At 43.3% G+C, this 22,600-nt stretch overlaps 1 protein-coding gene across 1 annotated transcript in view; it reads left to right on the top strand.

The window, feature by feature from the left end:
- LOC147105243 (metabotropic glutamate receptor 4-like) overlaps nucleotides 1-22,600 on the top strand; it is a 1,649,895-nt gene that overhangs the window by 1,179,546 nt on the left and 447,749 nt on the right. The window contains exon 8 of the mRNA XM_086011400.1: nucleotides 8,347-9,282. Within this exon, the coding sequence (XP_085867526.1) occupies nucleotides 8,347-9,282 (936 nt within the window). The remainder of the gene's footprint in view (nucleotides 1-8,346; nucleotides 9,283-22,600) is intronic.

Consider the following 22,600-nt stretch of genomic DNA (forward strand, 5'->3'; position numbering starts at 1 on the left):
GGGATGATATCTTAGCAGGTTCTTCTAATGAAGCCATATGGGTAGAACTTAAAAACAAAAAGGGTGCAAGCACTTTGCTGTGAGTGTACTATAGGCCCCCAAACAGTCAGGGGGAGATAGAGGAACAGATATGTAGGCAAGTCTCAGAGAAGTGTAGAAATAATAGGGTAATAATAGTAGGGGATTTCAACTTCCCCAATATTAACTGGGATAGTCAGAGTGTGAAAGGCTTAGAGGGTGCGGAATTCTTAAAGTGCATCCAGGAGAGCTTTTTGAGCCAGCATGTAAAAAGTCCTACAAGAGAGGGGGCGGTACTGGACCTAATTCTAGGGAATGTAGCCGGGCAAGTGGTAGAAGTATCAGTAGGAGAGCATTTTGCTGACAGTGACCATAATTCGGTGAGATTTAAGGTAGTCATGGAAAAGGACAAAGATGGACCGGAAATAAAGGTTCTAAATTGGGGGAAGGCTGATTTTAATATGATAAGGCAGGATCTGGCCAAAGTGGATTGGGATAAGCTACTTGTAGGAAAATCCACATCAGAGCAGTGGGAGTCTTTCAGAAAGGAAATAGAGAGAGTACAATGCCAACATGTTCCCGTAAAGGTCAAGGGTGGGACCAACAAGCCCAGGGAACCCTGGATGTCAAGGGATATACAAGAATGGATTAGGAAAAAAAAGGGAGGCTTTTGGCAGATACAAAGGCCTAGATTTACAGTGTGCCGTGAGGTGGGCTTTTAGGCGGGCGGGGGGCAAAAATCCTGAATTCGGGGGTCCCGACACCATCCCGCCTCCATGTAAGTTTCAGAGGAGGCGGGTACCCGCCCCGCACTGGGACCCGCCGACCAGAGGCGGGAAGGGATTAGTGCCAATTAACTGCCTGGTAACAGGTAGTTAACAGGCAGTTTTTAGCCTAATCCCCATTTTGAGGGGTGTCGTGTGGGATTCCCGACGGCTCCAAACCATGCCAGGTTAGAGCAGGCGGGCCGTCGGGTTGAAGGACTTGGAGGGGTTACGATGTCGGTGTTCAGGTGAGTGATGTGTGCATGAGTGCAAAGGTAAGTGTGTTTGGTGTGTCTAAAGTGTGTAAAGAAGTTTAAATTACCTGTACTTACCTTAACAGCCTTTCTTCCTGTAGGCGTCGGGAGTCCATCACTCAGCCGGCACTGAAAGCTGAATAGCTGCGATCTGTCAAAAGTGACAGCCTTCAGCTTTTAGTGCCGGTGAGAGTTCTAACTGAGTCTGTGTAGAAGGACTCATGTTAGAAGTCAGACTGTCAGTGTTTGACAGTTTCAAACAGCTGTGAAGCACTGATATTTCATCTGTCAAGAACTCTTGACAGATGAAATTTCAGTTTGTGACGTCACCTGTTGCCGGGTGGCCCTTAATTGGCCTGCTGAAACAAGGTCAATCAAGGGAAAATCGCGTGGATTGGCCGGACGTCAATGTAGGCGGGACTAAAACCCGAAAGTTATAGTCCCGCCTCCTTCCCGACAACTTAATGAAAATCGACCCCAAAGGATTAAAAACAGTGGAAACCCTAGAGGAGTATAGAAAGTGCAGGGGGGATACTTAAAAAAGAAATTAGGAGAGCAAAGAGGGGATATGAAAAAACACTGGCGGGCAAAATAAAGGAAAATCCCAAGGTGTTTTATAAGTATATTAAGGGAAAAAGGATAACCAGGGAAAGAGTAGGGCCCATTGGGGACCAAAGTGGCAATCTGTGTGTAGAGCCGGAAGATGTGGGTGATGTTTTAAATGAATATTTTGCATCTGTGTTCACTATGGAGAAGGACGATGTAGGCATAGAAATCAGGCAGGGGGATTGTGATATACTTGAACAAATTAGTATTGAGAGGGAGGCAGTACTAGCAGTTTTAGTGGGCTTAAAAGTGGATAAATCCCCAGGCTCAGACGAGATGTATCCCAGGCTGCTGTTTGAGGCAAGGGAGGAGATTGCAGGGGCTCTGACACAAATTTTCAGAACCTCTCTGGCCACAGGGGAGGTGCCAGAGGACTGGAGGACAGCTAACGTAGTACCATTATTCAAGAAGGGTAGTAGGGATAAACCAGGGAATTACAGGCCAGTGAGTCTAACATCAGCGGTAGGGAAATTATTAGAAAAGATTCTGAGGGACAGAATTAGTCTCCACTTGGAGAGGCAAGGATTAATCAAGGATAGTCAGCATGGCTTTGTCAGGGGGAGATCATGTCTAACCAATTTGATTGAATTTTTCGAGGGGGTGACTAGGTGTGTGGATGAGGGTAGTGCAGTTGCTGTAGTCTACATGGACTTCAGTAAGGCTTATGACAAAGTCCCGAATGGGAGACTGATCATTAATGTAAGAGTCCATGGGATCCAGGGCAATTTGGCACATTGGATCCAAAATTGGCTTAGTGGCAGAGGGTGATGGTCGAAGGTTGTTTTTGTGACTGGAAGCCTGTGCCCAGTGGTGTACCGCAGGAATCAGTGCTGGGTCCTTTGCTGTTTGTAGTGTACATTAATGATTTAGATATGAATGTAGGAGGTATGATCAGTAAGTTTGCAGATGACACAAAAATTGGCGGAGTGGTAAATAGCGAGGAGGGAAGCCTCAGGCTACAGGACGATATAGATAGGTTGGTCAGATGGGCAGAACAGTGGCAAATGGAATTTAACCCTGAAAAGTGTGAGGTGATGCATTTTAGGAGGACTAACAAGGCAAGGGAAAACACATTGAATGGTAGGCTCCTAGGAAGGACAGAGGATCAGAAGGACCTTGGTGTGCATCTACGTAGATCCCTGAAGGCAGCAGGACAGGTAGATAAGGTGGTTAAAAAGGCATATGGGATACTTGCCTTCATTAGCTGAGGAATAGAATATAAGAGCAGGGAGGTTATGATGGAGCTGTACAAAGCGCTAGTTAGGCCACAGCTGGAATACTGTGTGCAGTTCTGGTCGCCACACTATAGGAAGGATGTGGTTGCATCGGAGAGGGTGCAGAGGAGATTCACCAGGATATTACCTGGGCTGGAGCGCTTCAGCTATGAAGAGAGACTGGACAGGCTGGTGTTGTTTTCCTTAGAGCAGAGAAGGCTGAGGGGGGACCTGATTGAGGTGTACAAAATTATAAGGGGCGTAGATAGAAAGGAACTTTTCCCCTTAGTAGAGGGGTCAATAACCAGGGGGCATAGTTTCAAGATAAGGGGCAGGAGGTTTAGAGGGGAATTGAGGAAGAACCTTTTCACCCAGAGGGTGGTTGGAATCTGGAACTCACTGCCTGAAAGGGTGGTTGAGGCAGGAACCCTCACAACATTCAAGAAGCATTTAGATGAGCACTTGAAACGCCATAGCATACAAGGCTACGGATCAAGTGCTGGAAAATGGGATTAGAACAGATAGGGCTTGATGGCCGGCGCGGACACGATGGGCCGAAGGGCCTCGTTCTGTGCTGTATGAATCTATGACTCTGACTCTATAAGTCAGGGGGCGGTACCGAAGATTGCGGCTGAGGCGCGAACGGGGCGCTGCACATGGCGATGACATCATCGCCGGCGGCGTAGTGCCGCGACACGCTAACAGTTACCGCTGCCGCTAACCTCCCGCTGAAGTTCGCAGGAGGCGTTGGCGGCGCCGCGCTTGTTGCTTTGCGACCCGTTAGCGCCCTCTTAAGGCACTAACAGGAGGCGCAAAGCAACTGAATATTTAGGCCTAAATGTTGCAAATGGGGATGGCAGAATCATCAACAGCTGCCATGTGAAAAATTAGGGGCAGAGATTATAGTCTGAAATTGTTGAACTTAATGCTGAGTCCAGAAGGCTGTAAAGTGCCTAATCGAAAGAGGAGGTGCTGTTCCTTGAGCTTACGTTGAGCTTCATTGGAACAGTGCAAGAGGCCGAGGACGGTGAGGTCTGAGTGGGAGTGGAGCAAAGAATTCAAGTGACAGGCAACCGGAAGCTCAGGGTCACCTTTATGGACTGAACGGAGGTGTTCCGCAAAGCGGTCACCCATCTACGTTTGGTCTCCCCAATGTAGAGGAGACCGCATCGTGCGCAGCGATACAGTATACTAACTTGCAAGAAGTACAAGTAAATCGCTGTCCAATGACAAATACAAGCACACTGACTCCCACAGCTACTTGGACTACACTTCCTCCCACCCCGCTTCTTGTAAGAACTCTATTTCATTCTCCCAGTTTCTCCGTCTCTGCTGCATCTGTTCTGACGATGCCACCTTCCATACTAGTGCTTCCGATATGTCTTCCTTTTTCCTCAACCGAGGATTCCCCTCTACCATGGTTGGCATGGCCCTTGACCGTGTCCGTTCCATTTCCGCACTTCTGCTCTCACCCCTTCTCACTTCCAGAACCATGATAGGGTTCCCCTTGTCCCCATCTTTAACCCCACCAGCCTCCACATTCAACGGATCATCCGCCGCCATTTCCGTCACCTCCAGCGTGATCCCACCACCAAACACATCTGCCCCTCCCCTTTCAGCATTCCAAAGGGACCACTACCTCCACAACACCCTGGTCCACTCCTCAATCACCCCCAACAGCCCCTCTCCTCCCCACGGCACCTTCCCGTGCGAGCGCAGGAGATGCAACATCAGCCCTGTTATCTCTCCCCTTCCCACCGTCCAGGGCCCCAAACACTCCTTCCAAGTGAAACAGCGATTTACTTGTACTTCTTGCATTTAATATACTGTATTCGCTGCTCACGATGCAGACTCCTCTACATTGGGGGAGACCAAATGCAGATTGGGTGACCACTTTGCAGAACACCTCCATTCAGCCCGTAAGGGTGACCCCGAGCTTCCGGTTGCTTGTCACTTTAATTCTCCGCTCCATTCCCACTCTGACCTCTCTGCCCTCGGTCTTTTACACTTTTCCAATGAAGCTCTACGTAAGCTCGAGGAACAGCACTTCGTCTTTCGATTAGGCACTTTACAGCCTTCTGGACTGAACATTGAGTTCAACAGTTTCAGACTAAATTTTTTCATGTGGCAGCTGTTGATGATTCTGCCATCTCCATTTGCAACATTTAATCTCTCCTGCCTTCCACCTTAGCACAGATCGTCCCTTTTAATCTTTCCTCCCCTCCCCCCTTTCCCTGCCTCTGCACCTTCTTAAAACCTGTTACATCTCTAACTTTTTGCAGTTCTGAAGAAAGGTCACAGACCTTAAACGTTAACTCTGTTTCTCTCTCCACGGATGCTGCCTGACCTGCTGAGTGTTTCCAGCATTTTCTGTTGTTATTTCAGATTTCCAGCATCCGCGGTATTTTGCTGTTGTGTGTGTGGAATGATTATCATACTGTTTTGGACTTGTGGTAGAGTTTATTAAAATATTATAGGAGTCATATGTAATATCCCCTCTAATTTTGTTTTGGGCCGCAGGGCCCCTTTAACCGACTGCGCGGCCCATTTAAAATTCCGCGCAGGCGCAATTTTTCCCTTTAAAAGCCGTAAGCCGGTTGCGCGGGAGCTCCAGAGCAGCCGCGCAGCTTAAAGGGAACATTGGTCATATGTATTTTCTAATCTGAAAATGTTGTTTAAGCCATTTCTCCAGGCATTCCACTGATCCAGTGTCAGAGTTCTGGCAGGAGATCAGGAGAACACCATGGAAATTTAAGGACATCAGGCCAGTTCTGCAGTACTGTGTGCCAGAAGGGCAGATGCACAATCAGTACAAAGGCATTGCTGAATTGGGAGAGCAGGTGCTGCACAAAATCCCTTCTGGGGCTGGAATTCGGTGCTTTCTTGTATTTAGCCAGCTGAAGTCCTTACGCCTTAGCCTCATTGATGCCCCAAATTTGATGCAAAAATATTTAAATAAACACCTAGCACATCTAACTTGGTGATATTTACACTAGGCTTGCTCTTTTTATTTTTGCAAGAATTCATTTGAAATGAATTGTGCATGAAGAAGCTTTTAAATTGCCTTCATTATTTTACAGTGTTCACAGTGCTTTTATGATGATTTTGTCCCATATTTTGGAATTTTGTATTAATATATATTTAGCAGCAAAAATTGGAGACATTCTTTTTAACTCCTAATAGTACATTTGTTTTTAAACCTCCTCAAATATGATATTTTATGGATCAAGTGATAAAAGATGAAATAAGACATGCTAGGGAGATCAGCAGGCACCAAACCACAGACGCTGACATATCTGAGTGCTAATGACTGTAGACAAGGGCCTCAGTTGGCTGTGAATCAGCAAGGTAGAGCTTTGTCACCAGCAGTGAAACTTGCAACCTTAGGACAGCACTGCCAGTGGCTAGCCAGGTTATCCTCATTGGTATGCTTTTATGCCTATAGCTTATTTCTGGGTAATATGTTGCCTACAGATAACTGTTTACTACACACTTATCAAACAGGTGACAGATGCATTGGTTAGCCTGCACTTTCATCTCCTTTCCCAGTGAATAGCAGAAGAGCAGGGGTGTTATCCCCAGTGTCCTGGCCAATACTTATCCCTCAACCAACATAACAAAAACAGATTATCTGGTCATTATCACATTGCTGTTTGTGGGACCTTGCTGTGTGCAAATTGGCTGCCGCATTTCCCACATTACAACAGTGACTACACTTCAAAAGTAATTCATTGGCTGTAAAGTGCTTTGAGACATCCGGTGGTCATGAAAGACGCTATAAAAATGCAATTCTTTCTGTCTGTCTGTCTCTCTCTATCTATCTATCTATCATTCTATCTATCTAATCAGGATGCCCTTTTCCTACAGCTCCTGTTTCATGCCTCCAGATTGGGCTTTCTCCTCTTTGGTTCTCGACATTTCTTCCCCGTCAATCATACAGCCTCTATAAAGGCTGAGAAGCTGTCAGATTCACTTGAGTAGGATCAAATACTTAAATTCTGATATGGTGTGAAGGTTTGAGTTTTGAAGGACTAGTTAAATAATTCAAGCATTGTTTTTCTTTTAAAATGTTTACTTCAACTTTTCTCCCTCCAGAGTGGCTTCCCTTCGGTATCTTGTCAAATAGCCATTCCTTGTGTATGAGCCTGCTATTCAACTGTGTAGGGATTTTTATGCGATATCATGTCCTCACCTAATATTAGTAGCCATGCAGTTTAGCAAGACTCAATGAACTGCCATCAGGTACAGGATAAAATGTGGCCAAAAATCCATGGCCGTCCCGGTGAACTCCTGGCGTAAATATAAAAGGAACAGCCGGAACATAGCCAAGGGCCCGGTTATGCCAGGTTCTGACCTTGTGCCAAAGATTCCAGTTAACCTTGTGAGGGTGAAGCCTCTGCCTACCCCTTACAAGATCATTGGCATATGGGGAGGCACGGTCGGGGTGGGGAGTTGAAACATCAGCGTTACTGTGCCCTGAGCCTACTCATGGACCCAGCGTAAGATGGACACTGGTCCTCCTGGTGAGATGGGATGACCATGTGGTGGTTGTGAGGCCCACCTGGATGTCCAGGCCACTATCCATGCGATGCACCACCCGGCACATTCTCAGAGCCACCATCTATGGATCAGAGAAACTGAGGCCAATTGTTGTACTCCTAATGCTTCCCCAGATACGATAGGCAAACTCAGCGCATACTAGGGATTGAACCTGGGATTCCCCGGATCTGTTTGAATTAGTACCACATTTTACTCACTTAGTCATTAGGAGATTATTAAGTAAACCCAATCTCAAAAACAATTCTCTCTTACCTTAAAGCTCTCCTGGATACTCATAGGTAGTCCGGACTACGGTTGTGATATTTAGCTGCTAACCTGTCCTATCCCTTTAAAGCTCTTAGGCAACTCCAGGTAATTAAAGCTGTTGAAATCAATCAGAGGGCAATTGTAAATTACATGTACAATATCAGTGACTGGCATTTAAACTTTTCTTTAAGATTGTTTGGCATCTGTAACAAAGTGTTACACGTTGAACTGTAACATCTGGTGTGTTGTGGATGCACGCTAGGCACAAGACATTTAAGTGCATTCAGATTCCCTCCTATTCTCTCCTAATTGGGGGTCTCTGGACTACATGGCACTAGTGACTGAGCTGGCACATGGGCACCTGCCCGTAGTGCTTTACCAATGCAGCTCCAGAACCCGTTGGTAGGAACTTTGTAAAGATAGCTTGGGAATGATTTCCCTTCGATTTCCATTCCTCCCTGTGCGGAGGTGCCTGGCTTCCTTTCAGTGCTCTCCAAAGCAAGGCGGCTAAAGTTATGAACTCAGTGAGGAGAGGATTACAAGTTCCAAGCTGTATCATTCCATTATCGTCAATAAGAAGACTCTCCAAGTAATGATTTTAAATGTAATTCAGAATTGCTGCGATTACCTTTCAGTTCCTAACCAGGCATCTTAACACTATTTCACTTTTTGTCACTTTTTCAGATTCGTACAATGAAATGGCCATCAGGATCCCGGCAAATCCCAGTTTCAATTTGCAGCCTCCCATGCAAACCCGGTGAGAGAAAAAAAGTTGTGAAGGGCATTCCTTGTTGTTGGCACTGTGAACTCTGTGATGGCTACCAATACCAGGTGGATAAGTACAACTGCAAGATCTGTCACTTTGACATGCGACCCAATGAGAACCACACAGGATGCCGCCCAATTCCCATAGTCAAACTGGAATGGTATTCCCCTTGGGCTGTTGCGCCTGTATTCTTTGCAATTATCGGCATCATTGCTACATTGTTTGTTGTCATAACGTTCATACGGTACAATGACACGCCAATAGTGAAAGCATCTGGACGAGAATTAAGTTATGTGCTTCTCACAGGGATTTTCCTCTGTTATGCTATTACCTTCCTTATGATAGCACAGCCCGATGTCGCCATCTGTTCCATGCGACGCATTTTCCTCGGATTGGGTATGAGTATCAGCTACGCAGCCCTGCTCACCAAGACCAACAGGATATATCGGATATTCGCGCAAGGCAAGACATCAGTCAGTGCCCCCAGATTTATCAGTCCAGCCTCTCAGCTTATGATAACTTTCAGTTTTATCTCCGTGCAACTGCTGGGAGTCTGTATCTGGTTTATTGCTGACCCACCCCACTCCTACATAGACTATGATGACCAAAAGACTGCCAATCCTCAGCTTGCTCGTGGAATTCTCAAATGTGATATTTCTGATCTGTCTCTCATCTGTTTACTTGGATACAGCATGCTCCTCATGGTCACATGCACCGTGTATGCCATCAAAACCAGAGGGGTTCCAGAGACCTTCAATGAGGCCAAACCTATTGGATTTACCATGTACACCACCTGCATTGTCTGGTTAGCCTTCATTCCAATATTTTTTGGGACTGCACAGTCTGCAGAAAAAGTAAGTACTACACCTCTGCAAAACTTTACATTATGCTGGAAAGAGAAGAACTGTGTGCGATTTGCAAATGATGAGCATTATTTAAAATAATTAGCGATATTATAATTTTGAAAGATGGGGAGTCTGCAGAAAGCAATAGCAGTGGAGACTTTCCTGGGTGCAGTGACTAGCAGGGAATTGGGAGGCTTCCTTTGCAAGCATGTTTTCCGACTTGCACAAGATTCCGATTTCCACTGTGCCCAGGCGATCCAGTGCAGCTGTCCCAGATCCAGGAAAATCTCCTCTATTGTCTTTATCCAGTTACTGTACTTTTAACATTCCTGGTGAAACCAAATTGTCTTCCATTATATGGAGCCCTCAAAGATTTGGGGCAAAACCACATGTCAATCAGTCTCTTCCAGGCTCTTTGCCAGCACATCAAGAAAAAGATTTATGGCATTGATCATTAGCGGTGTACAACACTCAGTTCTTTTCTGATAATGGTTTCTTATGCTACTGTTTCTCTTGAAAGGTCTTTTTCTAACAGTCATGTTTAGATCATGAGCAGTAACTGATAAGTCGTTCGACATGTAATAATTCTATTATACGTTCCTAGTGTCAGTTTCTGTAGGTAAACTTCAGATTAGTGAGAAAGAAAGTAACTGACTGTTGGTACTTCAAGCTCATTTCTGCTGTATTCCTTTGTTTTTATTGGCCCTGAACGGAAACAGAAAGATCCAGTTCTTACTCTCAATTAAGACTAGAGCAAAATGAAGCAGGTACTGAGTGTAACCGTGGACATTCATCTGCTATATTTCTGAAAAGGATTAACTTTTGTGTCAGTACTGATACATGGTGTCACCATCTACACACAAAATGATAAATGTATATTCAAAGCGGTGTTGTTTGAGGACAATAGCGGAAAATGATTGAAAGATGATGTTTATTTAGTTGATGATGGATTATGAATACTGGCTGCAGACTGTTTACAAAAATGTACAGCATATTTTTAAAAAGACTGGCAGTATGTATTAGAATAAGGCTGCACAAAAGGTACCACTTAACTTAACTAATGTTGGTTATCTAGGAATTTTTGTGGCAAGGAATTTAATGTTACTGAAACAATTTAAGGGATTAGAATTTAAGGGAAGATAATTGCATCAGCTATAAAACCAAACAATAATAAAAATATATTGTTATCAATTGTAAAGGATTTAATATGTCTTGAATCACAAAATGGAAAGTATGGAAAATCGGTCTGACTGGTGCAGTAGAGCCGATTGTGTTTCTGAAGCTCAACTGGAAATGTATTATCAACTGAATTTGTTGAGGGGAGCCATAATCAAATCACACCAACATTGTCCAGCAATCTCAGCCCTTGCCTTTTTAAGCACAAAACCTAAAAACGAGACATTGAGAGTAATTTTCCGACTTTACACTTCTGCCAGGAGCCTCACATGCTGGTAGCATGTAACAGAAACACTGTGCATGATTTTCTGATCATTCATTCAAATGGTTAGAAAATGAGATACAGAGTTGGGCCAGAATTTCTGATCTGTACTGCCAGTTGGTGAGGTTCCCCACCTAGGAGCTCAATGTTGGAAAGTTACCCCTATGTTTTTGACTTAATTTGACAGAATGATCCCAACTTGAATCTCCTCAACACCTGATCATTGTTATACACTTTACTTAGTTACTATTAACATTGATTCAACTTTAAGTAGAAATTTCAGAGTGTAAAACAAATATGAATTGATATTTGTTACTTCCAAAGAGGAGCAATATTTATCTCTGTGCTGAATTTTCTGTAAAAGGTTATATTTTCTATGGCTTGATATGAATTCAGAGATAATATCACATATGTTGCAGGTGAGTCAAATGAATTACAAAAGCACTTTAACAAAGGGTTAGTGTGCATTGGTTAAAAAAATAGACAGTTCACTTTCAAGCTTTAGGGTTCCCTTTGTCCTAGAATTCAGAGGTATCCTGCAATTTGTAATCCAGTGAAGTTTTACAATATCTGACAACTCTGGAGTGTATCCAAAAAAATGACCAATAATTTCAATTCAGCTTGCTTATTTATGTCTGCGTGTGGTTAGGCAATGTAAAGACAATTTTACTGAACCATTTGTTACTTATATTGAAAATGTGCATAGTCCAGCCTCAAGTGGTATATATTTCTCTACCCAGCATCTGTTTTCTAACCCTATAATTGCAAAGTACCTACTCTGTGTGGTAATGTCGTCAGGCTTTGTGAAGTCCGGTGGATCCTCCATGACACTGGTTATTCATAGTCTGCAGTCAGAGGCACAGTAGCCTTGTTCAAACGTGTCTCTTTTATAATTAATTACAGTTTGAAACTAGAGTTTGAGTATGAGAGGAAATTGGAATAATTGGACATCTGTGGTACAGTTTTAGTGTTGATTTCATTAGACCATCTGTCATTTGTAACAGTAAAGCTGTTTCATCTACTCTATCAACAAGGAGCAGTAGGATAATCCTTAAAACAATGTCAAGGAGACAACCTGACATCATTCAATGGATTATCCATTTCTTTCATGTCTTACAGTTCCGAACTTCACCGTTTTTCTTATTCCACTCTTTAGTTGTATACACAAATATATACTATAACTACCATAAGGCTGATTTTCCTCACCCTTGCACCAAGAAACTCGCATTCACCAGCAGGAAAAAAACTTTAGCATCCTGCTCAACCCTAGGCTCAACTTCCCCTCCCACATCTGCACTGTTACTAATACCTTTCTTCCAGCTCTGCAATATTACCAGCCTCTGCCCCAACTTCTCCCCACGACCACCAAAATCCCAGTCCACACCGTCAGCACCTCGAGGCTCAATTTCTCTAGTGCTCTCCAAGAGGGCTGCAATAATCTAAAAGTTTCAACTCCTTCAAACTGGCGCAGCCTGTGTCTTGCCCAAAGAAGGTCCCACTTGCCCATTCCCAAATTCTCCAAACTCAAGTGGCGCCCCATGCCTCAGTGAATTGAGCTCAACATTTTCATCCTTATTTTCAAATCCCTCCATGACCTCATCCCACTCCACATTCGTGATTTCCTCCAGCCATATGTCTTCACAGGCACACATTGCTCCTCCAACACCAGGCTATTCTTTCCCTTCCACATCCTCTGTGGTACTTTGTCTTCTTGGACTCCTTCTCTAGTTCCCTCAGACTTGCCACTTCCCTCTCTGGTTTCAAAAAACCTCCTCAAAACCCTTTGGCCTCCTATACTATCTCTGTTTTTTTTTCCTTTTCCCCTCCTGCTTGGCATTCACTTATTTTTAATGAAAAGCGCTTTGAGATATCTTTATACAATGAGTAGTGATGTAAAAATGTAATATGTTAATCTTATTCTTTGTAGAGAAATGGTTAATTATCCTTTTTGTGTAGGTTTTAATAGGTGCCAATCATGTCAATTCATTAGCATTAAAAACAATCACGACACATCTGTAATAATGTTAATTCCATCCATCTCAAGTAGCTAAACTGCCACTTGACTGATATAAACAATGACAGGTTCAGTAATGTAGTGGGGTAGTGTGTGTAATGCCTCTACAAAAATGGAGAAGTTAGCAATTATGGATCTGAATGTTAAAAATCTACACAGATCCAATATTTAAGTAAGAAAGCAATACTTGCATTTGCATAGTGATGTCATCAAAAGACCTCAAAGCACTTGACACTGAATTTTTGGAGTGTAGTGACACAGCAGCAATTCTGTACCAATAATATCTCAATAACAGCAGTGAGGTGAAGGACTAGTGAACATATTTTTTCAGTATAAGAACAGAAAATGCTGGAATCGCTCAGCAGGTCAGTCAGCATCTGCAGAGAGAGAAACAGATTTAACGTTTTAGGTCGATGACCTTTCATCATCACTATTTTTGTTCGTGATAGCTAATGAAGGAAGCACATCTGAGACAGCTTGTGTCATTTGTATGAGGATTGGTAAGGATGTGTCTCACAAATGGGGATTTCATGCACTATCTTTCTCTTTGTGTCAATTGTTGCCTCTTCCATTTGTGAACGATTGATATCAGGCTGGGTCACACAAGTATCTAGCACTTCCGAAACACTCGCGGCATTGGGAGAGTAATATTTAATGGTTGATAAAAATATATGTATTACCTATTGAGAAGAATTAAATCAAGAACATCAATGTCAAAATTTACAAAAAGAGGACACCTGGATTGACTGACAGGATTGTATATCAAGAAATGAATTTGAAAATAACCAGAGGAAAGCAAAATGCAAAAAATGCACACTGTGGTTGACAACACAAAGGATTATGCCCATTTAGACTGAGGGAAATGGAAGTCCTTTACAACAAGGCAGACAACAGTTGTGCCCTATACATTGTGCTAATCAAATATGTTGATATGTCCTTTCTACATATAGATGAATGGAAATATAGTACAGGTACAGCTCTTTAAGATCTGAATATAAATATTAGCCAACTATCAGGAAAGATTGAGCAGGCTGTGACTCTTTTTTCTCTGAATAAGACTAAGAGGAGACCTGATAGAGGCCTTTAAAATTATGAAAGGGTTCAATAAGGTGAATGTTTAGAAACTGTTTCCACTTCTGGGTGAGTCCCAAATATATAGCAGCCACTAACAGATCAAATGAAGAATTTAGTAGGAATTTCTTTACACAGAGAATGGTGAAAAGTGTAACTCACTGTCATGTGGAGTGGTTGGAGCAGATAGCATTGACTCATTTAAGGGGAGGTTTGATGCATACACGAAGGAGAAGGGAATAGAATGTCTTGGGGGCAGGTGGCAGGTGGCTCAAGTGGAGTATAAACACCAGCAGGGACCCGTTGGGCCCAATGGCCTGTTTCTGTGCTGTAGATTATATGTAATTCTAAATCGATTTTGAGTTATTATGGTTGTCTTCACACTGTATAAGAAATAAGGGTTTTGAATTGTTCAATAACTATCATATTTGGTGCGATCAATCCATTGTGAAATCATATCATGGCATTTTATCATGAGTGTGACATATTGCTGCATTTGATTCATTTACACATGATCATCAAAACTAAAATTAATCTTCTACAATGTTCATAAAAACTTCATTGCATGCTTGATATAATATTGCTGTTATTTTGGTTGTATAATGATATTTTCATAAAACACACCTGAATTATCTATAGCATTTATGTATTTTTATTGAGTGGCACTATTTTATATCAATTTTAAGTCATTAGTTACTTTCTTATGATGTTGCACATGAGGAGTCAAGAACAAGTGCAGTTTTCAGGTGAAGCAGGGCTAGAGGGTGGTGAGATGTTTTGAACCAAGGTGAAGGTAGGAGGAAGGGAAGGTGTAGGAGAGGGGAGAGCAGAAGGAAGAGGGAGGAGGGAGAAGAGAGGGGGGACTGGAAAGGTGAGGGGAAAGGAGTGGAAGGAAGGTGGGGAAAGGGAGGGCTAGATGAGGAGGGGAGGAAGAAGAGATTTGGCAGGGCAGGGCATGGGTGAGAAAAGGGAGAGGGACTAAGAAGGGGATATAGAGAAGAGAGGAATGGTTAATAGTAGGTAAATGAGGGAGATGAGAAGAATGGGGAGCTGGGGTGGTGAAAGTTGGGCAAGTACCTCAACTGAGAAAGTGGGCTGGGAAAACACCTCAGCTGGAGGTTGGTCAATCTCCTGGTGCATTTTTGCAAGGACACCATGCTCCTTTATAGTCCACTCGGGTGAGAGAATTAGGCGTGCCAAACACAAGGGCATACATGGTGCAGGCCAAGCAGAGTCCAAGGCAATGGACAGGAGAGGCTCATGATGTCACAGAGCTGATATTTTTCTCTGTTGGGACTGGGTCGAGAAAGGGGCTAATTGTTGCTGTGTTGTTAATGGTGCCAAACCTGCCTTATTGTCCATATGGCACTCCACTTTCACACCAAAAACACACCTCTAGAAATGAATAGTAGAAGAAGCAAGCAGATTACAATTGCATCACATTATGCATGGCCTTTACATCTACACTGAGAAATGAAAGATCTCCAGGGCTGTGCTGTGATGTTTAGAATGTTGAAGAAGATAGATTGCCTTGAAAATGTACACATTGCTATTGGATTGCTCCTCATTTTCTGAAAGGCCATCAAAGGAGGCAGAGCTCGTCCTTTGCAGTCCTTCTGTAATAAGTACTCAACGGACTTGCCCCTATCATATCCATTGTCATTTTAAATTGCTTGCTGTTCATTTGCAGTATACCAGCACCTTTTTATCCAGAGATTATCTCTGTTTGCCAGGAATGATTCATTTTGGTCCTTGTTTCCAGGTGAAATAAATGTCTCAGATGAGACGGTAGGCACCACACTGTAAGAATATGCTCGGGGTAGTTTGTACAATCAACTCCTTATCCGGACCTCAACCTTCATCTCCATTGGCCAGTAGGACAATAAGTGGATGTAAGCCAGCTAAATCTGCAGGTTTTAAGGTTTCAATTTTATAAATGGCCAGTGATTAATGAATGGGTTTTATTTTTATGATGTGTGACATGGTGTCAGCCATGGCTCAGTTGCCTCTGAGTCAGAAAGTTGTGGGTTCAAGTCCCATTCCAGGGACTCCAAAATCTAGACTGACATTCCAGCACAGTATTGAGGGAATACTTTACTGTTGGAGGTGCCGTCTTTTGAATGAAATATTAAACCGCGGCCCCATCTGCTCTCGCAGGGGGACATAAAAGATCCCATGGCACTCTTTTGAAGAAGAGCAGGAGAGTTCTCCCTGGTGTCCTGGCCAATATTTATCCCTCAACCAACATCACTAAAATTAATTAACTGATCATTATCACATTTCTGTTTGTAGGAGCTTGCTGTATGCAAATTGGCTGCTGCATTTCCTACATTACAACAGTGACTACACTTCAAAAGTACTTCATTGACTGTAAAGCACTTTGGGATGTCCTGAGGTCATGAACGGCGCTATATAAATGCACGTCTTTCTTCCTTTGTTGAATATGGAAGTGTTGTTTCACTGCCTTAAATAAACGGTAATAATGGTTCATGAATGAGTATCACAAAGCAAACATACATTTTTGGGCTGGTTTTACTTTTCAAATCAGTTTAAGCTATTTGTTAACACACAGACATTAGATGATTATATATAGTTATGAAATATTAGAAACTAATATTAAAAAATAGAAGGTAACTCGAGATATTACCATTAGAAATCTGTAGTTGCTTTATTGGATCAATGTCCCCTTTCTTCTCTTTTAAAATAATATGCAACAATAGTGTATATTAATCAATAGTGAAATTAGTTAAATCTGTTGGAAAGCATGATCAGAAATTCTCAAAATGGCAAGGGGCTCTCAGACCTATCAACCCACCCGCATTTCAAAGGTGAGACCCTCAATTCTGAACAAGACCCATATTATTTACTATACTGATATACGCTCATCTCTTCGCTTACTGTGTATTTGCTATTAAATAGAGTAAAGGAAGACTTTGAGGAAACCTTGAATCTCCAGCACACTTCACACCACCAGCATGTGGCTTAGTCCTCACGCTGAGAACGTTTTCCTCAGACTGGGAAGTCTGCAGTTTTTTTCCTCACCTACTAAATGCACATTAGAGAATAGCCTACCCATTGAACAGACATGCATTCTCCCGAACATTTCTGTGCACTACATAAAGTTCCTTTTGGGCAAACTTGAATGCAAAAATAGTTCCTTATCAGGTCATTATTTGACATTTTAAATGCTGTTAAACCTCCAGCTGAAAGTTTATTCTAATTATAAAAGTGTAAGCAAAACTTAAGCTCTTCTATCTGTTTCATATTTCTGATTGAACCACTGACCACAGATATCATGTCAAAATAATGAACTCTGTGGCTGCAATTTTATCAATGGAGGCGGGTTGGGCCCGGGTCAGGTGGTTTCCGGCTTCCAGTCCCGCCCCCAGCTGAATCCGGCCCACAGACATGATTTTACATTGATTGACCTTGTTAAGCCCGCCAGATGACGTCATTTGATGACGCATCATCTGCCGGTTTTCTTAAAGGGGCCACGCACAATTTTGTTTTGACAGTTGATTTCACAGTGTTTGACAGCATTGAGGTGCTGAAAACACTGATAATCACTGCACAAAGGTCACCTCTTACACCCAGGCTCTCCAATAACTCCCTCCATAGGCTGGAATAGATGGTAGCTGCAGGTGAGGTGACAGAAGTGATCTGTCACTGGTGAGAGAGGTTCTCCCAATGAGGTGGCACTGGACATGGATTTCAAAACTTGTAACCTAAAGAAATGTGTAAATGTATTAAAAATGCATGTCCCAACATTTTCTTTCCTCTGAGACTCACCAGTGCACCATTGGATCCTTCACACCACTTCTGCAGCTGTCATCAATCCAGAAACATTACAGCAGACTTGCAACACGCCACACTTACCTGGTGTGGAGTCCGGATGTTGGGAAACCTGAGGCAGAAGCGGCAAAATTCAAAAATAGCCTGTCAACTACTAGCAACTACCTGTTAATAGGCAGGTAATTGCCTTTAATCCTCTTCCCGCTGCTAGGTGTTGGGTCCATGCGCAAATCAGGGACCCGATACTTGGGAAAATTGTTTGAGGCAGGTTGATGGCGGATTGATAGCAGGATCACAACCCACCATCAATCAAAATGATTTTACCCTTTGACCCGCCTCCAAACCCGCCCTCTGAGTGCCAGCAAAATCCAACTCTGTATTTTTGAGGAGTATTTTCAGTATTGTTTTTCATAATCCTTTTAGTAAAATTTGGCAATCTTATAGTGCCACATGTGTACTCTACTATGCAGAGAACTGTGGGACAGGTAGTTTCATTTCACTAGTTACAATGAATGCTGGGAGATGAAGCCTTGTTGACTTCCCCACTTCCTTTTTCTTGTTCACAGGGTGAATATATTTTTTCATTCCCTAATGTAGGGCAGGATTTTCATTGGGCCGTGGAGGCGGGATTGGAGGCACGTGGGGGGTTAAAATCTCAAAATCGTGGGGCACGAACCCATCCCGCAACCATGCCAGTTTCAAAGGAGGTGGGTACCCGACCTATGCTGGGACCCGCCTCCCCGAGGCGGGAAGGGGATTAGTGCCAATTAACTGCCTGTTAACAGGTAGTTAACAGGCAGTTTTTAGCCGAATCCCTATCTTTATTCCTGATGTGTGGGATTCCCGACGGCTCCAAACCACGCCAAGTTAGCGAGGCGGACCGTCGGGCTGAAGGACTTGGAGGGTTCGAGATGTCCGTTGTTCAGGTGAGTGATGGGTGCATGAGTGCAGAGGTAAGTGTGTTTGGTGTGTGTAAAGTGTTTAAAGAAGTTTTACTTACCTTTACAGCCTTCCTTCCTTTAGGTCTCGGGAGTCTCTCATCTCACCGGCACAGAAAGCAGAATGGCCGCGAGCTGTCAAAAGTTGCAGCATTCAGCTTTCTGTTCTGGATTGATCTCTAAATCAGCCTGAGAGGAAGGAATTAACTTGGAGTACAGATTGTCAGTGTTTGACAGCTTCAAAGAGCTGTCAAGCGCTGATATTTCATCTGTCAAAAGCTCTTGACAGATGAACTGTCAATCTGTGACATCACCTGTTGCCGGGTGGCCCTTAATTGGCCTGCTGATCCCGTTGGGCGGGCTCAACAAGGTCAATCAAATGAAAATTGCGTGGGTTGGCCACAACTCGATGGAGGCGGGACTACAACCCTGAAAGTTGTAGTCCCGCCTCCTACACGCCTCCAGTATTAAAATCCAATCCGTAGTGTTTGAGTTTGTTTCTATTTCCGCTGACTAGTTGGCCTTGTTCCAGTTGCTTTCCATCTTAATTACCTGTATTTTCATGGCCTCTTATCCAATTAAGGGAGTATAAATCAGTGGCAATGGTGCTCCTCCAAGAGAGGAAGAACAAAAATTAGAACAAAAGGGATTGACAACACCTTCGGCCCATCACAGCAATGAATAATGTCTAGCATTATTCACAACACGGTGTGGAGATGCCGGAGTTGGACTGGGGTGGACAAATGTAAGAAGTCACACAACACCAGGTTATAGTCCAACAGTTTTATTTGAAATCACAAGCTTTTGGAGCGCTGCTCCTTCTTCAGGTGAAGTGGAGAGATGCATAAAGACACAGCTTATATAGTCAGAGAATAATGCCAGATGATTACAGGTAATCTTTCTAACTGCCATTTATCACACCTCGGCAGAGAGATAATCACAGCGATCAAAGGTGTGAATGGTGTCTAAACAGGTGAGTCAGGAAAACATTACATCAAAGAATAATGAGGTGGGGCCACGAGGGGTCAAATGTTGCAGATGCTGGGGTCTGTATGAAAAACAAAAAACAGACAAAAAAACATTTTTTTTTCTGGAAATCACAGCAGGTCCGGCCGCATCTGTGTAGAGAGAACAAGCCAACGACGACTCGAGTCCGGGTGACCCTACGTCAGGTGGGGTTACATGTAGCGTGACATGAACCCAAGATCGCGGTTGAGGCCGTCCTCATGAGTGCGGAACTTGGCTATCAGTTTCTGCTCGACGATTTTGCGTTGTCATGTGTCTCGAAGGCCGCCTTGGAGAATGCTTACCCAAAGATCGGAGACTGAATGTCCTTGACTGCTGAAGTGTTCCCCGACTGGGAGGGAACACTCCTGCCTGGCGATTGTTGCGCGGTGTCCGTTCATCCGTTGTCGTAGTGTCTGCATGGTCTCGCCGATGTACCATGCACCGGGGCATCCTTTCCTGCAACGTATGAGGTAGACAACGTTGGCCGAGTCTGGCATGTCAGATCATCAACACAGATACCATCATCACACGTGAGGACACCACCCACCAGGTACATGGTACATACTCATGTGACTCGGCCAACGTTGTCTACCTCATACGTTGCAGGAAAGGATGCCCCGGAGCATGGTACATCGGCGAGACCATGCAAACACTGCGACAATGGATGAATGGACACCGCGCAACAATCGCCAGGCAGGAGTGTTCCCTCCCAGTCGGGGAACACTTCAGCAGTCAAGGACATTCAGCCTCCGATCTTCGGGTAAGCATTCTCCAAGGCAGCCTTCGAGACACACGACAACGCAAAATCGTCGAGCAGAAACTGATAGCCAAGTTCCGCACTCATGAGGACGGCCTCAACCACGATCTTGGGTTCATGTCACGCTACATGTAACCCCACCTGACGTAGGGTCACCCAGACTCGAGTCGTCGTTGGCTTGTTCTCTCTACACAGATGCGGCCGGACCTGCTGTGATTTCCAGAAAAAAAAAAGTTTTTTGTTGTTTTTTTGTTTTTCATACAGACCCCAGCATCTGCAACATTTGACCCCTCGTGATCCCACCTCATTATTCATTGATGTAATGTTTTCCTGACTCACCTGTTTGGACACCATTCACACCTTTGATCGCTGTGATTATCTCTCTGCCGAGGTGTGATAAATGGCAGTTAGAAAGATTACCTGTAATCATCTGGCATTATTCTCTGACTATATAAGCTGTGTCTTTATGCATCTCTCCACTTCACCTGACGAAGGAGCAGCGCTCCGAAAGCTTGTGATTTCAAATAAAACTGTTGGACTATAACCTGGTGTTGTGTGACTTCTTACATTTATTCACAACACAAAATGGATGCGCTACAGGCCACATCTTCCCTGGAATCTCAAAATTAAAATGTTGGACTGATAGAGGGAAGTCGTCCAACAGTTTAATTTAAACTTGTTGCTATAGTTTCCTTACCCTTTTCATACTTTAATCACTTCAGTCTATGTCTATTTCCCTCTTGACCAGAATATCAACAACAATTTATATTTATATAATCTCTTTAACATACAAAAATATCCAGGCATGAAAGAAATTGGGCTCCAAACCAAAGAAAGAGAGATTAGGATTGTATTGTTGATATTATGTCTTAGTTTCTTTTAAATTATTTAGCATAAGGGCTACTGATATTTTTTTAATTGAATAGATCTATGGTGAATCCAAAGAAAAGCTTATTTCTGACTCTAATTCACCTTTTACTATTAATATGATTAGCAACTGAAATCTTAGAAATTTAGTGTAAAATACCGAACAGATAAAAATACTACTGGAACAAGTTAAATTTAACTTTTCCAACCCAATCTTCTTTAAGTTAGGATCTAGATTGTCATTACTTATCAAACAAGTCGAAAAAATAAACACACGTACACATGATTGGGCCTAATTGGTCTTTAATGAGGCTTAGCCCTAGAAATTCGTCTCGGGCAGTGGCGCTAAATGGGCAGTATCAGATCGGCCGCCCGTCATACGTAGTGCCTGATATTCAGTTCCATTGCAGTCAATGTCAGGTGCTGCGTATAACGGGCGGCCGATCTCATACCGCCCGCTTTGCGCTACCATTCAAGACGGATTTCTAGGCCATAGTGTTTTGGTATGAATGTGCTGATGAGGTTTCTCCTGTCTTGTGTCAAACCAGTTTTATGCCATGTCGCCATGCAATGATGCAGCAAATGGTTCTGTACAACGCTTCGCAATGGAGCCTTGCAAATGAAGGGACTTAAAAAAAAAAGGTCTAAACAAATTTCAAGGGATGGCGCTTACCCATAGGCTACCTAATCTTTTAAGTAAAAAAGATTATAATTTTCAATCTCTATGATCATGCCACCAATGCCCTATCCCAAATGTTGATCATTAACAGGATGGCCACCATAGCCTGCAGACATATTGAGGCTCTGAGGATCATACTTGCTCTATAGTCCTTTTGTTACCACAACTGTTATTATCATGCATTACTTTAATGGTGCTACCTATTTAAGAATAAAAATCATAAAGATCAATCACTTGCAGCTTAGAATTCTTCCCACTCGGCTCCAGTGAGCACTGCAACTCAATGTCCTAATTTAATTGGCTGATCCTAGCTGCACAAACAACATGGAAATGTATCCTGTGGTTACCAGTCAGCAGTTTTAGTTGATTAAACTTCAGGAGTTCCCTAAACACACTTGAGGGTCTTCAAACTTTGGCTGTTGCGAACTTTGGGAGAAAAATTCGTCCCCTTATTGCCTCCCATTATCGGCAGTAGATGGCACTAATGGGAGGCGCTAAGGGGACAAATTTTTTGCCGCATGCCAAATCCGGCCCCCCCTGTAGTGCCATTGGTAAGAGGTAAGAGATATCGCTGGGAACATCAGAGCTGGCATGCAGCACCAAGAAGCCAGCTCTATGGATGTTATTTAAAGAGATCATCAGTAATCACTCGCAGCTGTCAGGTTAGTGCAGTTTCAGTGTTTTTTTTGTTATTCACCCACTGCAACAGTTTCATTCAGTAATTTAACATTTCTTTTGTATCAGGAGTCTTCTGGCAACTAAA

This window comes from Somniosus microcephalus, chromosome 18, assembly GCF_052327205.1.
Source record: "Somniosus microcephalus isolate GS21.2 chromosome 18, FLI_Smic_1.0, whole genome shotgun sequence".
Classification (NCBI taxonomy): Eukaryota; Metazoa; Chordata; class Chondrichthyes; order Squaliformes; family Somniosidae; genus Somniosus; species Somniosus microcephalus.